General features: G+C 67.1%; 1 protein-coding gene across 15 annotated transcripts in view; it reads right to left on the reverse strand.

Annotated features, from left to right (window-relative positions):
* PTP4A3 (protein tyrosine phosphatase 4A3) overlaps positions 1 to 12,881 on the reverse strand; it is a 31,097-nt gene that overhangs the window by 3,162 nt on the left and 15,054 nt on the right. For 3 of the 15 annotated variants that reach the window (XM_080800636.1, XM_080800640.1, XM_080800634.1), the window contains exons 2-3: positions 2,560 to 3,433; positions 594 to 686 (exon numbers count right to left, since the gene is read on the reverse strand). In XM_080800636.1, coding sequence (XP_080656762.1) covers positions 594 to 686; positions 2,560 to 2,664 — 198 coding nt within the window. In that variant the 5' untranslated portion in view covers positions 2,665 to 3,433. Of the gene's footprint in view, positions 1 to 593; positions 687 to 2,559; positions 3,434 to 3,528; positions 4,002 to 4,510; positions 4,864 to 6,102; positions 6,309 to 6,952; positions 7,397 to 11,139; positions 11,318 to 11,740; positions 11,879 to 12,881 lie in introns of those variants that run through there. The other 12 variants (XM_080800637.1, XM_080800633.1, XM_080800628.1 and 9 more) reach the window with 12 other exon arrangements.

Consider the following 12,881-nt stretch of genomic DNA (forward strand, 5'->3'; position numbering starts at 1 on the left):
GCGCTGCCCACCCACAAGCCCCAAACCACAGGCAGCAAGACACCCGGAGCCCCAGCGGCCCGGGCCCCGGCCCCGAGCTGCCGGCCAGGAGCCACTGGGCCCCGTTCTTCCCCGCTGCTCAGGACGCCTGCGCAGCGAGGGCTGTGGCCGTCAGAGCTCCAGCCACCCGGTCGGGGGCTGAGCGCTATTAGGAAAGTTCACTCCCCCCAGTGCTATGGCCCAGGCACCTTCCGGCTGTGGCCTCAGACGGCGACCGACCCAAGCCTCAGGCTCACCCTGGCAGAGCCCCAGGGGCACCTGTCCGCGCCTGGCAAACCCCGCACTGGGGGGACCCCGCTCCAGGAGCCACGGCTGTGCATCCGGCACGTGCGCCCGCCTCCCGGGCCCCACTGGCTAGGGACAAGCCCAGCCCCTCTAGACATGTGCCCAAGCATCGCACGGCCCGAGCACCAACATGCGGAGCGGGGAGGGGGCAGGGGACAGGCAGGAAGGCGCCAGCGAGGGAGCCCCACACTCCCAGTGCAGGCCCACCCACACCGCCCACGCCCCCCACCCCCCAGCAGCGGTGCCCGCCAGAGCCCCGAGGCCCTCACCACGACGGTGATGCCGTCCTTCTCCAGAGGGGCCTTGTCGTAGGTCACGTCACACACTCGCACCACGGTGGTGGCCCCGTACTTCTTCAGGTCCTGGCGGGAAGGGAGGACAAAGGCGGGCTGGGCTGGGGCTGAGGGCCCAGGGGTGCACACCCCTGTCCGAGGTCCCCCAGGGCAGGGCCCCTTCATGAAGCAGGCTGGTCCCGAGCGGAACGATCAGGGGTGGGCTTTCGGGCCCGAGGACTCACTGTGAGGGGAAGGGGCCTTCCTGAGGCTTCCGGGCAAGCCGTCCCCGCCTGCTCTCCCTGCCATGCGGCTAGCCCGCCGTGAACCTAGCTTCCAGCACTTTCCCACCCTCCTCTTGGGTGCTCAGGACCCCCATGGTGCCAGCATCTCCCAGACAAAGCAGGGGCAGGACACCGCGGCCCGAGCTGCCCTCCTGGCCGGGGTCTCGTGCATAGGTCCCGCTGAGGGCCCAGCCAGCCCCCACACGAGGGCCTGCAGCGTCTCGAAGGGCAGGCAGGCACGTGCTCGGAGGCAGCCGGGCCCCACTCACCGGCGGGGAGCCCCGGGCCACCAGAGGAAAGGTCGAGGCAGCTCACAGCCAGGCTGTTGATATCTACCCTCTAAGTGGAGGGTCTACCCCACGGGAGCCCGTGTGGGGCTGCTCCCGCCCCACCTGCTCCAACAGCCGTTCTGGGAGTGGTGAGCCATCGCCAGCCGGACCCGCTCGTCATGTGATGGGGACACAGGACACGATGAGGACGGGACACCGCCATCCCAGGAACACAGCGCACAGGAAAGTGGGCGGGGCTCTGAGGTTGCAGGGTCACCTCAGAGTTCCTCTGTGCATACAGCACAAGGGGAGCCACCCAGCCCAGGGCTGAGCTCTGACCCTCGACACAGACTCCCCTTGACCCTGGTCACACTCTGAGCCCTGACCCTGGTCACACATTCTGACCCTTAACCGCGGTCACACACTGAGCCCTGACCCTGGTCACACACGGAGTCCTGACTCCGGTCACACTCTGAGCCCTGACCCTGGTCACACACGGGCCCTGAGCCCGGTCACAGGCTGGCGGCTGCGCTACATCTTTCCCCAGGTCCTGCCACTACCTCGAGGGTCCGCGTGGCGAGGAGGGGCAGCCCTCTTCTGCAAGGCTCTTGGCACAGTGTCCAGGGCCCAGGCCCCTGATGGCAGGGTGTCCCCTGCCTCCCTCTATACAGTGTTCCAGGTCCTCTTGTGCCCAGGTCCCTGTTTAATTACGAGCACCCATGGGGGCTGCCCTCACACTGCAGAGGGGAGGGCTGAGGGTCCGAGACCACCAGAGCACTTAAATGCAGCGGCAGGCTCTGCAAACAGGAAGGAGCTCTGCAGAGGCCGGGCTGTAACAGGAGGGCACGTGGAGGGCTGCAGGCTCTGCAAACACGTGTGGCCACCCCCACAGTGGCCAGCTCGGACTCCTGCCCAGCCCCTTCTCCTAGACCTCTCCCTGAAGCCCCCAGCCCAGCCTATCCTAACCCAAGGCCTCCCTAAGAGCCAGCAGGCTTCACGCAGCCCGGGCTGGCCGTGGCGCTGACCTTCATCTGCCTGCCCCCGCCATTGCAGCGGCCACTTCTCACAGTGAGACCCCTCCCTCCTCCTCCCCGCTCAGCCTCCACACAGAGGCCAACAGCCAGCCACAGACGCCGGGTGAGGCCATGCCCGCTGGCCCTCCTACCGCGGAGCCCACCTCTAGCCACTCAGCGTGGAGCACCCCTGCCCTAGCCGTCCTCCCCTGCAGGCCCCAGGGAGCTGCTGACCCTCACACAGAGCTCCCCAGGAACACCCCGGGCTCCCCGCTCCGAGGCCCTAGGACCAGGGTGACAATTCTGCCACGAAGCGCAGCCCTCGGCTGGACAGCTCCAAGCCCCACCCCCACCAACTCCTGGGCAGCGAGCCGGGCACCTGACGGGCCCCACTCACCTGGATGAAGGTGCTGAGGGTGGCGTCGGTGGGGTTGTGCGTGATCAGGAAGCGCATGCTTTTGTAGCTCACCTCCACGGGGGCCGGCCGGTTCATCCGCGCCATAATCCTCCGCGGTCGCGGTGAGGCCCGGGGAGGCGAGGCCCCCACGAGCCCCCGCGCCCCAAGGAGACGGAGATCCCGGTGCTTGTCCGACACACAGAAAGCGCTTCGCAATCCCGTCCCGCCCGCACAGACACTGTGCGATGCCCGGGGGGGTGGAGGGCCTGGACCCCAAGTCCGGCTCTGCACAAGCAGAAGGGAAGGCGGCCCCCAGGGCAGGGTGGCGGCCCACGCCCCCAACGCGGGGAGCTGGGCAACGATGAGAGGCAGAAGGGAAAACGGGGACACCCAGACCCCAAGAAGACCTCACAGAGCCCAGAGTGGGTCTGCCGCCGGGGCTCTGCCCAGCGCCGTCCGCATCAGGGGACGGCCGAGCGGCCCCCTGCACTCGAAGGCGGGCCCCGGACCCTCAAGGACCAGACGGAACCTGAACTTGAACTGAACCCACAGGGCAGCCTCGGGATGGGGGTAGGGGTGGTAGGCGGCAGCCGTGGCGGCGGGCGGCTCGGACGCTCGGGGCCCCGGTCACGTTACCCCATCGGGGTACTGCGAGTCCTGGAGAGGGCCCGGGGGCTCAGGCAGCAGAGCCGGCCCGGGGCCGGACAGTAGGGGCCATCGGCGGGCGAGGGCAATGGTGAGGGCCCGAGGCACGGGGGCCTCCTCAGGAGCAGGCGTGGCGGGGATGTTGGGCCCGGCAGTATTCAGAGCTGCCCGCCGAGCCCCTCTCCATAAATCCCAGGCTGGTCAGCAGCGGGCCACGTCTGCAGGAGGACTGGAAAGGAAATGAAGACAAGGGGTCACCTGGAGCCCCTGCCTCTGGGGAGGGATGGGAGCCTGCCCACCCCTGCTGTCGCAGCCGATGCTAACCTAGGGCCCTGCTGCGGGCCCGTGCTGGGGGAGGGACCCTCGTCGGGCCTCAGTTTCCCCACCTGGAAGCACAGGAAAGAGGACTCAAAGCCCGGACAGCCGCCAGAGTGGAGCGAAGAAGGACGGGGGGAGGGGCTCCAGGGACACACACCCCAGGAGCACGCTGCACCCCGAGGAGCAGATGTCAAGGTCCCCGCCCCAAGCCTCGCTCCCCCTCTGCTGCCTGTGACCAGCAGACACCCCCTCCCCCAGCCAAGCAAGTCACACTGCTCTGCAGAATTCCGGGCCCCTGTGGAATCTCGGAGCCCAGACCGTTCCGGGGCAGCCAGTCCTCCCGGAGAGGGGCTCAGGAAGGGCCGCCGCAGAGCCGGGGCACGGGGCAGCCCCACTCACAGCTGTGAACCACCCAAACTTGTCCCCCTGTGCCCCGTGGGGATCCCTGGCTCCCGCCGGCCTCCACCCCTGCTGTCTCCACCCCTCGCCCACAGGGCTGGCCCGACACGGAGTAAACAAGTGGACCTCTGCCCTCGGGGAGCTTGGGGCAGCAGAGGCAGCCACGGCAGCCAAAGGTCCAGCCAGCCAACAGAGCATGCCAAGGCGTGACAGTGCAGGTGGCCAGGAGCGGGTCACACTGTGATGGCCTCAGGGAGGGACGCTGCCGGACCGCTGAGTCAGCCATCAAGCATGTCCACAGGCATGTCCATGTCCATCTCTGGGCCCCAAAGTTCTCAGGGACCCCAGCAGGACCACCCGGCCCCACCCCCACCCCCACAGATGGGCGGGGAGACCTTGGGCAATCAATGGCCTCAGTTTCCCCACTTGCACAACAAGGAGTCATACAAGATGGCCCTGTGGTCCCTCCAGCTGTGACCCAATGGTCGGCAGACCCCTCCAGCCACTGAATGTGGCCCCGGCCCCACCCACGGCACTCTTATCTGCTCACCCAGCCAGGCCCTCTGTCCCCCAACCCACCACCTCTTACCTTTGTCCCCGCCCCAGCAGCCCCTTCTCCAGCTGCCCACCAGGCCAGGAGAGCCGTGGAGTCTCAGCCCCGGTGCTGGAAGCCCCCAAGGCCAGGGACCCCGGGCAAGAAGGGACCCGCTGCCCCGGTGTTCCTGGGCTCCGGGCAGGGGCCACACTTCACCCTCTGCCCAGTGCCATGGTCCTGGGAGGGCTCAATGGGGAGTGTCCCGGGAGGGGAAAAGGCAGAGGACCCCGTCCTGGTTCAGCCGGACCCTAACCCTGAGCCACCCCAGAGCAAGCTACAGCTCAGAGTGCAGGCGAGGACGGAGACAGCCGCAGGCGCTCCGAGCACCACACAAACACCCGTCCCTCCTGGGGCCGCAGAACGTTCCCGAGTGTGTGTGTGCATGGCTGTGTTTACCAGAAAGCAAGAGGAGCAAAGGCCCGAGGAAACCCCAGGACTACAGACCTCTCCCTGCAGGGCTGACCTGTCTCCTCACTGCCCACAGATGCCGGGCACTTGGGGGAGACCCCATGGGCAACAGCAGAGGGTCTCGCTCTGCTACCCAGTATCCCTGAATAGGTCCTTGGGCCTGAAAGCCACTGGGCAGGGAGGGGCCCCACGACTGTCCCCTGGAGCCTGAAGCTGCCCCTATCGGCAGGGGTGAGGGGTTAGACTGGCTGGGGGACAGGCAGCAGGATCTAGGCTAGAATGGGGTCAGGGGTCTGGACCAAGGTTGGACCCACCCCAGGCTGGATCGGGGTCTTGCCACACACCCAACTTGTCTGTGCCGAGTTTGGGTCTCCCACACCCAGATGGGAGGAAACAGCGATGCCTCACCCCTGCTGACCCAGGTGCTCCCACATGGCTCCACCATGCCCTACGACCATCCCCAGAGAGGGGCCCTTCCTCCCACCACACCCCCTCAGTGAGGCCCCAGGAACCCTAAGCAGGGCTGACCCCAGCTGACCAGCAACCATCCCCAGGCCCACCACCATGAGGCAAGAGCCCCACGTGTACACGATGCGTCCCCCCAACCTTCCTGCCAGGGGCCCCCAACCCAGCCCCCGGGACCCGAGCCCGGCACGGAGCCCTCTGCTGGGTCCAGAGTGGCCGTCCTTTGGAAGCCCCGTGAGGCACCCAGAGTCCTCCCCATCTGCGATGAGTAAACAGGCCAGGGAAAGACAGCAGACCCTTCCGGGCCCGGATCAGACACCCCAGGCGCTCCCAAAGCTCCAGTCTGGGAGCCAAGAACCCCCTCAGTCATGGGGGGGGTCCAGATTCGGGGGGCTGCCGCCCACATGCCAGGTCATAGCCTGTTGGACCCCACAGGGCTTCAGAGAGGGCCAGCCCCTCCCAACCCAGGTCCCTGCACGATCTGGGAGACGCTGGAGCGGTGCGGCTCCGTGAGGTCCCGGGAGAGGTAAACCAGGGCGTGGGAGCGCCGTGGGCAGGGCTGGGACCCGGCAGCTCCCCTGCAGTCTTGGGTGGGGACACCACGTCCTGTGCTGCGTGAGCCCCCAGGCGCGCGGGGGCTGGTCCAGGGGTGCAGCCCCCTCCCCGGGCTGAGGCTGAGGTCCTCCCAGCACGCCCCGCACGCCCCAGCTCACCCCTGCTCGCTCACGTGCGCGCACACAGGCGGGCTGCCGCCGCCTCCATCCGTGCGGTGGGCCGGGCACGGGGGGCGAGACCCAGAGCGCGGGGCGCACCGGCCCCCCTGGGATGCTCGGCAGCCCAGCGGCCGGGAACTATATATAGTGCCCGGGCATCACGTGGGCGGGATGACCGGTGCCTGGCGGGCCACCCGGCTTGTGGTGGCTCCCACACCTGCCGCCTAAATATAACCGCAGCCCGGTCAGCGTGCCCAGGCAAACAAAGGGGCTGCGGAGGGCCGAGCGGGAGAGAGGAAGCGGCAGGAGGAAGGGGAAATGCAACAGCAGAGGGGAGGCGGCTGACCACCGCGAGGCGGGACCCTGCCTCCCAGGCGCCTGCCTCCAGCCTCCTGTGCACCAGCGCAGGAAACCATCGGCCCCATGCGCACCCGCCCCAGCACCCTCTGGGGCCCCCGATGACCCCGGCCAGGAGGAGGTCCCACAGCAGAGGGGGCCTACCCAGGGCTGGGTGCTGGGGGACCTCCACACAGGCAAAGGCCGAGGAGAAGAGGCTGCCGGTGAGAGGTGGGTTGGGGAGGCCGACGCCCACCGGCTGAGGGCCAGGCACCCCTCACCTGGCTTGCTCGACCCCTGCCCAGCTCTCCAGCCTCACGTCGGAGGACTCCTGAGCACTTTGTTGTGTGTGACTGTGTGCCCGACACCACACCTCATTGAACCCTCACTGAACCCTCACCACCTCCCGGGAGCCCGCCGTCATCCCACCCACCCCTTGCTGTGTGCACATGGGGAGACTGAGGCCCTGGGACTAAGAGCCCACACGGGGTCACCCAGGGAGCTGTCTCCATACCTCGCTCACCTTCACCAAGAGACCCTCTGCGATGCTCCCAGGTACAACCATCCCCAGCAGGGTCCCGGCTTTGCCTCCTAGGAGCACCACGTAAGGAAGGCAGTGCCCCCCAGAAAATGGGCATCGAGAGTCGAGCCTGACATCACAGTCAACACTGTGCCTGCTCTGGCCAGCCCAGGGGCCCTCGGAAGAGAGGGGAGCAGGGCGCACAAGCCCCAGCACACAGGTCCCGGGAGGCCTTGCCTTGCTGGGAAGCCAGCTCCAAGCCCAGCTCCCAGCCAGCCAGCCTGGCCGCTGCGATCGGCAGTCAGAGCCACAGGGCTGGAGGCGAGCAGGGGTGTGCTGGCAGGGACCCAGGCCAGAGCACAGCCCCCTCCAGGCTCATCCCCACACACGCACCCAGAGAGCATCAGCCATGGCGTGGTCCTTGCTGGGCAGGAAGGCAGGAAGGAGGCCCCACAGGAGCCCCACGCACAGGCCCACCCTCACCAGGCCACATGGTCTGCCCTTCAGCTCAAGGAACCCAAGGCAAGGGCTCCTACCCCTCGTGCCTCCATCTGGCACCAACATGGGCTTCAAGCCAGGACTCCCATTCCAGGGCTCTTAGCTCCCCACTTCCAGCAGCACCCTCCTGATGGCCATCTCTGGGCACTCGGCAACCCCCCCACCACCAACCTCCCATCCTGACTGCTTTCAGAGGAGCTGTCCCTCCGACGCTGCCTGCCATGAACGAGACACATTGGCCACATTGTACAGATAAAACACAACAGATCAGAGAGGTTGCGTGACTCGCCCGAGTCGCCCAGCCAGGAAGTAGAAGAACCACGATTGGGGCTGAGTTTTACTGAGCCGCAAAGACCCTGCTCTTGCCGACTCTGGAAGAAAGGACCTCTGGGCAAGCCGCTTCCCCGCCCCAGTCTGATTCCTCATCTGTACACGGTAAAAGTTTCCCATCGAGCTCTTTGACACTGCACCCAAGACACAGGGCGCAGCGTGCTGCTCAGGCTATAGACCTGAGCCCCAGCAACAGCATCCCCCCCCCTTGCCCGGGGCACCCGCTCTGGCCAGGCCTGGGGGGCACCTGCTGCAGCTGGCAAGACCCCAAGCCCTTCGGAGAAGTCTATTTTTATCAGAGCAGGAGCCGTTCCTGGAATCCTCCCAGAGCGAGCCCAAGTCCACACACAGTTGGGGGAGCAGTCCTGAGCCGGCCCAGCCCGCCCTGATCCCCTAGGAAACCCTCCCAGAGCCCTCCCACCCTGCACCCAGCAGCACTGAGGGTCAGCCATCCCTCACCGGCCAAGCACGGCGCCCTCCCTTCCCTCCATCCCTGTCCTGTCCCACCCCCCTCCAGCCACATGCCCTTCAGAGCAGTGTCCCAGCCCCAGGGAAGGCACGTCCCGAAGAAGGGACACGGAGGCTGTCGAGTCCACGCTGCCTCCGCACGGGGCCTGGCACCAGAAGGGCTCCCCACTTGTTTATGGAAGGACAAATGACCCAACGTTCTGGGCAGAGGTCCAGATCTGGGAAATGTCCAGAACCCATCACGGGATCTCAGCCCCTGAGGTCCAGAGGGAACTCGAAGGTCACCTCCGCCACCCAGTCCCCCAGCTCGCACACCTCCAGGGACAGGGAGCTCACTACTCCTCGGCCCCACCTCTCTGCCTTCAGGCAGCTCCCTGAGTAATTGGGGGCCCCCCTCCAGGGCCCGCTGAGTGCCCGCAGCTGGGATGGGCACCGGCAGGAGGAAGACGTCCAAGCAGATTAAGCCAGCGCAGCGGGCAGCCCCGAGGGCAGCGCTGGAGGGTCAGGTGATCGGGGGAGGCTTTCCTGAAGCAGCCAGCCAGCGGGGAGGCCAGTGCGGAGCCCAGCGCGCTGCAGATGCCTGGAATCTCATCAGGGCTTGACTGGCTGCCCTGACTCCCTGGGCGACCTGGGGCCAGGGCTTGCCCTCTCTGGGGCACGTGGCCTCCTCTGCCGGTGGAGACGCCACCAGGGAGGAAAGCCACCTTCCGAGCTGCTGCCAGCTCCCAGCCAGTCACGGGGCACCCAGGCTACGACCTGGAAGCAGAGCTGGGGGAGCCGGCCTCGGTTTGCACTGGGGCGGGCACCTGTTCCGCCCGCCAGGACCTCGGAGTGGAGGACGGCGCCGCGAGCAGGCTCCCCGAAGCACAGCAGCTGCCCCTTGGGCCCGCTCCAGCCGCCTCACCACACCTGCGGCTTTAAGGGTGCCCCGGGGGGGGGCGTGGTCCTGACTCCCCAAACCGAGCGCCCACCCCAAGGTCACCCTCGAGGGCTGTCAGCCACCCGCACTGCCGGGACAGGCCACAGCTCCACCGGAGACCCACAGGCACATGGGCGGGCAACCTGAGAGCGCGGGTGAGGCCGCGGGGCTCCCCACCAGCTGTCATTAGTGGCAGGTACAGCATGGCTGGGCGGGCAGCAGGGGGACCCAGACCAGGCCCCGGAGTCTTCTGGACCCAGTGGCCATCGGGAGCCAGCCAGGCCTAGCCTGAGCACCCCCTGGCCTGGACAGCACTCGCCCAGCAGGCACCAGAAGTAAAGGGCGCCTCTCCACACTGCTGTCCGCCCCACTCTGCCTCACCTGGCGGGGCCCAGGCCCTCCCGTCAGGGGCGCCCGCAGCAGGGACACACAGGGCAGGAGTGAGCACAGGAGGGCCAGAGCTGCTCACAGGGCAGCACCAAGCCAGGACGGTCAGGGCCGGGGCTCGGGCTCAGGGGCCGGGGCGCACCCAGCACGGCCTGTGACCAGACACGATGAGGCTTGCCTTGCTGGGGTGTCAAGAGGACAAAGGGACAGTAGGAGATGAGGGCGGAACCCCTCTGTGGCTGTGGGACAATGGGGCCAAGTGCCCCACAGGTGCCCCTTCCGCTAGGGCACCTACCCTGCCCCCAGCCCCAGCAACCCCTCCTGCTGGCCAGGCTGCCGGTGACACCCCATGGTGACACATGGGCCACAGCGTGTGGACTGCACCTCCGGGATGGCCCCCTCTGTCGGAAGCCCCACCACCCACCCACCACCACCGACCAGGGCAGCACCGCCACCCCGGCCTCAGCACTGGCTCTGGGCGCCTTCGGCCACCTGTGTGCCCGCTCCCGCTCCAGACCTCAGGACTCCCACCAAGCGGGAAGGAGAACGAGGCGTGTGCAGCCCATTTACGAGTACCGAGTCCTCCCGTGCCAGGCACGGGGCTGAGCCCAGAGACGCCGGGAAGGCGATCACCGGAACAAGCCCCCCAGACGGGGCCGCCGGCCGCCCTCCGCCCCCTGCCCGGGAGGCCACCTCCCCGACAGCCCCCACGGGCGCCCCACACGCAGGCAGCGCTACTGAGCCAGGGGTCACCCTGCCCCTCACGCCACTCTGTGCCTCAGTTTCCTAAGCTGCCACATACAGGAGCATTTCCTGGCGCCACCCGCCCCCAGGCTGCCTGGGTCACACCCGCGCCACCCCCCGGGGCTGGTGAACCAGGGCTGCGGCTTCACCCTGCTAGCTCTCCTGCCGGCGGGAGCACTGCCCCGCCCAGAGCTCCCCCGACGCCCACACAACGCTGCCGCGCCCTGGGCCCTCCGGCACCCTGCCTAGACGGTGCACTTCCCTCCACCGCCCGCCCGCCGGGTACCCCGTGCAGCCCCTTTCCTCAGGCGCCAGTTCAGACTGCTAGGCGAGGTGTCACTGACCAGCGGCCGCAGGCCGTTACTGTCCCCTCATCTGCAAGGAGGGAGAAGGACAGTGGCTGCCCTCCGGGGATGTTGTCAGGAACACAGATTCCGTCCTGAGAAGCGCACAGACCAGGGATCCCACCCCAGAGCGAGGACCGCCCTTCCCTCCCCGATCTCGGGTCCTGTACCCCAAGACCCCAGAGAGCTCAGGACCCCACCTGAGACACAAACTGGGGGACACAGGTTTGCCCGTGAAGGACACCCACACACCCTGCCCCCCCACCAGGGGATGGAGATCCCGAGGGTATCCCTTCCTCTCTCCTCTAACCAGCCAGCCCGCTCTCCCCACCAGGGTGGGCATCGAGAGACACAGAGGGCAGCTCAGTGGGCATTTCCATGAGTGCACGTGCCACCGCCAGCCCCAGACCCAACCCGGGACCAAGGGCCCACATCCTCCACCCACCCACCTGGTGAGCACCCCAGTCCCCTTCGTTGAGACCTGGACATACAATGATGGCCCCACGCTGCTTCGGCTCACACACCACCTGTGGCTCCCCACGGCCCCAAGCCAAGCTCTGACTTTCCAGCCTGACCCACTGGCCCCGTCCCTCCTACCCTCAGCTTAAGAGTAGGAGGAGGCAGAGAGGGGCCTGTAGGATCCATGCCTCCAGTCACCCTTTCCTCTGTGTCCAGAATGCCCCCAGACTCTCCTCACCACCCCCACCAGGAAGTCCTCCTGGATGCCCTCACTGCTGGGATTTTGCCCATTGAGTTTCCAGTCCTCTGTGTACCTACCCAGCATCCTCTCTGCTCCGGGCCCCATGCTGAGAGCACTGGGGCCAAGGGTGAGTGAACCCCCACAACCTCACCCTCAGGGAACCCGCCATCTGGGGTGGGGGTCAGGCAATGGACTGCACAGACAGAAACAAGACCGGGGGGTGGCTCTCCAGAAAGGTGGCCTTTGGGCAGAGACGCGGGCCCCACCCTATGGACAGGGCAAAGGCCCCCCCGGGAAAGGCACAGCCTCGCCAGCACCTGTTCCTGCTGCCGCTCTGGAAACCACTTCCCACCCCATGCCCCCGCCACCCCCAGCTCTGCACACGCCCCCACCTGAAGCCAAAGACCGGGACCCCGTTTTCCACGGAGGCCAGACAGACGCTGGGCAGAGCCGCCAGAAACCTGGCGTCCCGCGGCTGAGCCCGGGGCTCCTTCTTCCCTTCCACCCGATGAATCACGCGAACTCCATCTGTGCGAGCCCGGGCCCAGGGCGGGTTTCGTAAACACGAGGCCTTCAGAGCAGCCAAAGTCGATGCCCAGAGGCCCGGCGCGAATACCACCACCACCCCGCCCCCCACCGCGTGCCCCAGGAGGGGCACCAGGCCCTCAACTCAGAGCCCAGCCACTCCTGCTTTGCACACAATCGTGACCCAACCTAGAAGCCACAGATACTTCCAAACGCCTCAAAAGGGGTCACTCAAACCCAAGGCAGCAGCCAGTGCCGGTCTAATAAGGGCACTGCAGTTATCACCTGCAGAAAAGTGGCTTTCAGGCTAAAGACTCCGGGGGTCCAACAGACCCTAAGCGCCTCCGTTTACTAGCTGGGGAGGGGTCTCCGCAGCCCTGAAGCCCCACTGATCCCTGTTGGACCAGGGGGTTTAGCACAACCGCCGCCCCCGCCCCCACCCCCACTCCAGGCTGCTGAAAAAACCAAAGGAGGAAGTGGGTCTGCAGGTGCCCCCCCCCGCCCCAGCCGGCGCGGCAGAGCTTGTGGTCACAGTCAGCATCTCAGCGAGGGGCCAGGCCGAGCCCAGGTCCCAGCAGCTGCCTGGCCAGAGGGTCAGCCCCCCAAGCACCGCCAAGGACCCCGATGACCAGGTGACCTGGGACGGGCCCCATTCACACCAGCTGTCATGGTCATGGTGTGACGACCCACGGGACCCGCTTTCACTCCCCTGCCAACAATAAATGATCACCTATGTGGTCACTGTGTTCACAGTGGGGCTCTGCATATCCCTCCCCCCTCCCCTGAGGGGGCAGAAGAGCCAGGCCAGGGACCCCCCACACACACAAATCGTTGCCCCTCCACAGTGCAGCCAACCAGCAGTTCCAGGGACCCTCCTCTGAGCCACGGGCCAGGCGCACAGCAATATGGGACAGCTCAGGCTCTGGAAGGAGAAGCGTCCGTCCCTGGGCCACCCGCCCCTACTTTGACAGAGGAAGCTACTGAGGCCCCAGCTGACCTGAGTGTGAG

This window comes from Martes martes, assembly GCF_963455335.1.
Source record: "Martes martes genome assembly, chromosome: 4".
Classification (NCBI taxonomy): Eukaryota; Metazoa; Chordata; class Mammalia; order Carnivora; family Mustelidae; genus Martes; species Martes martes.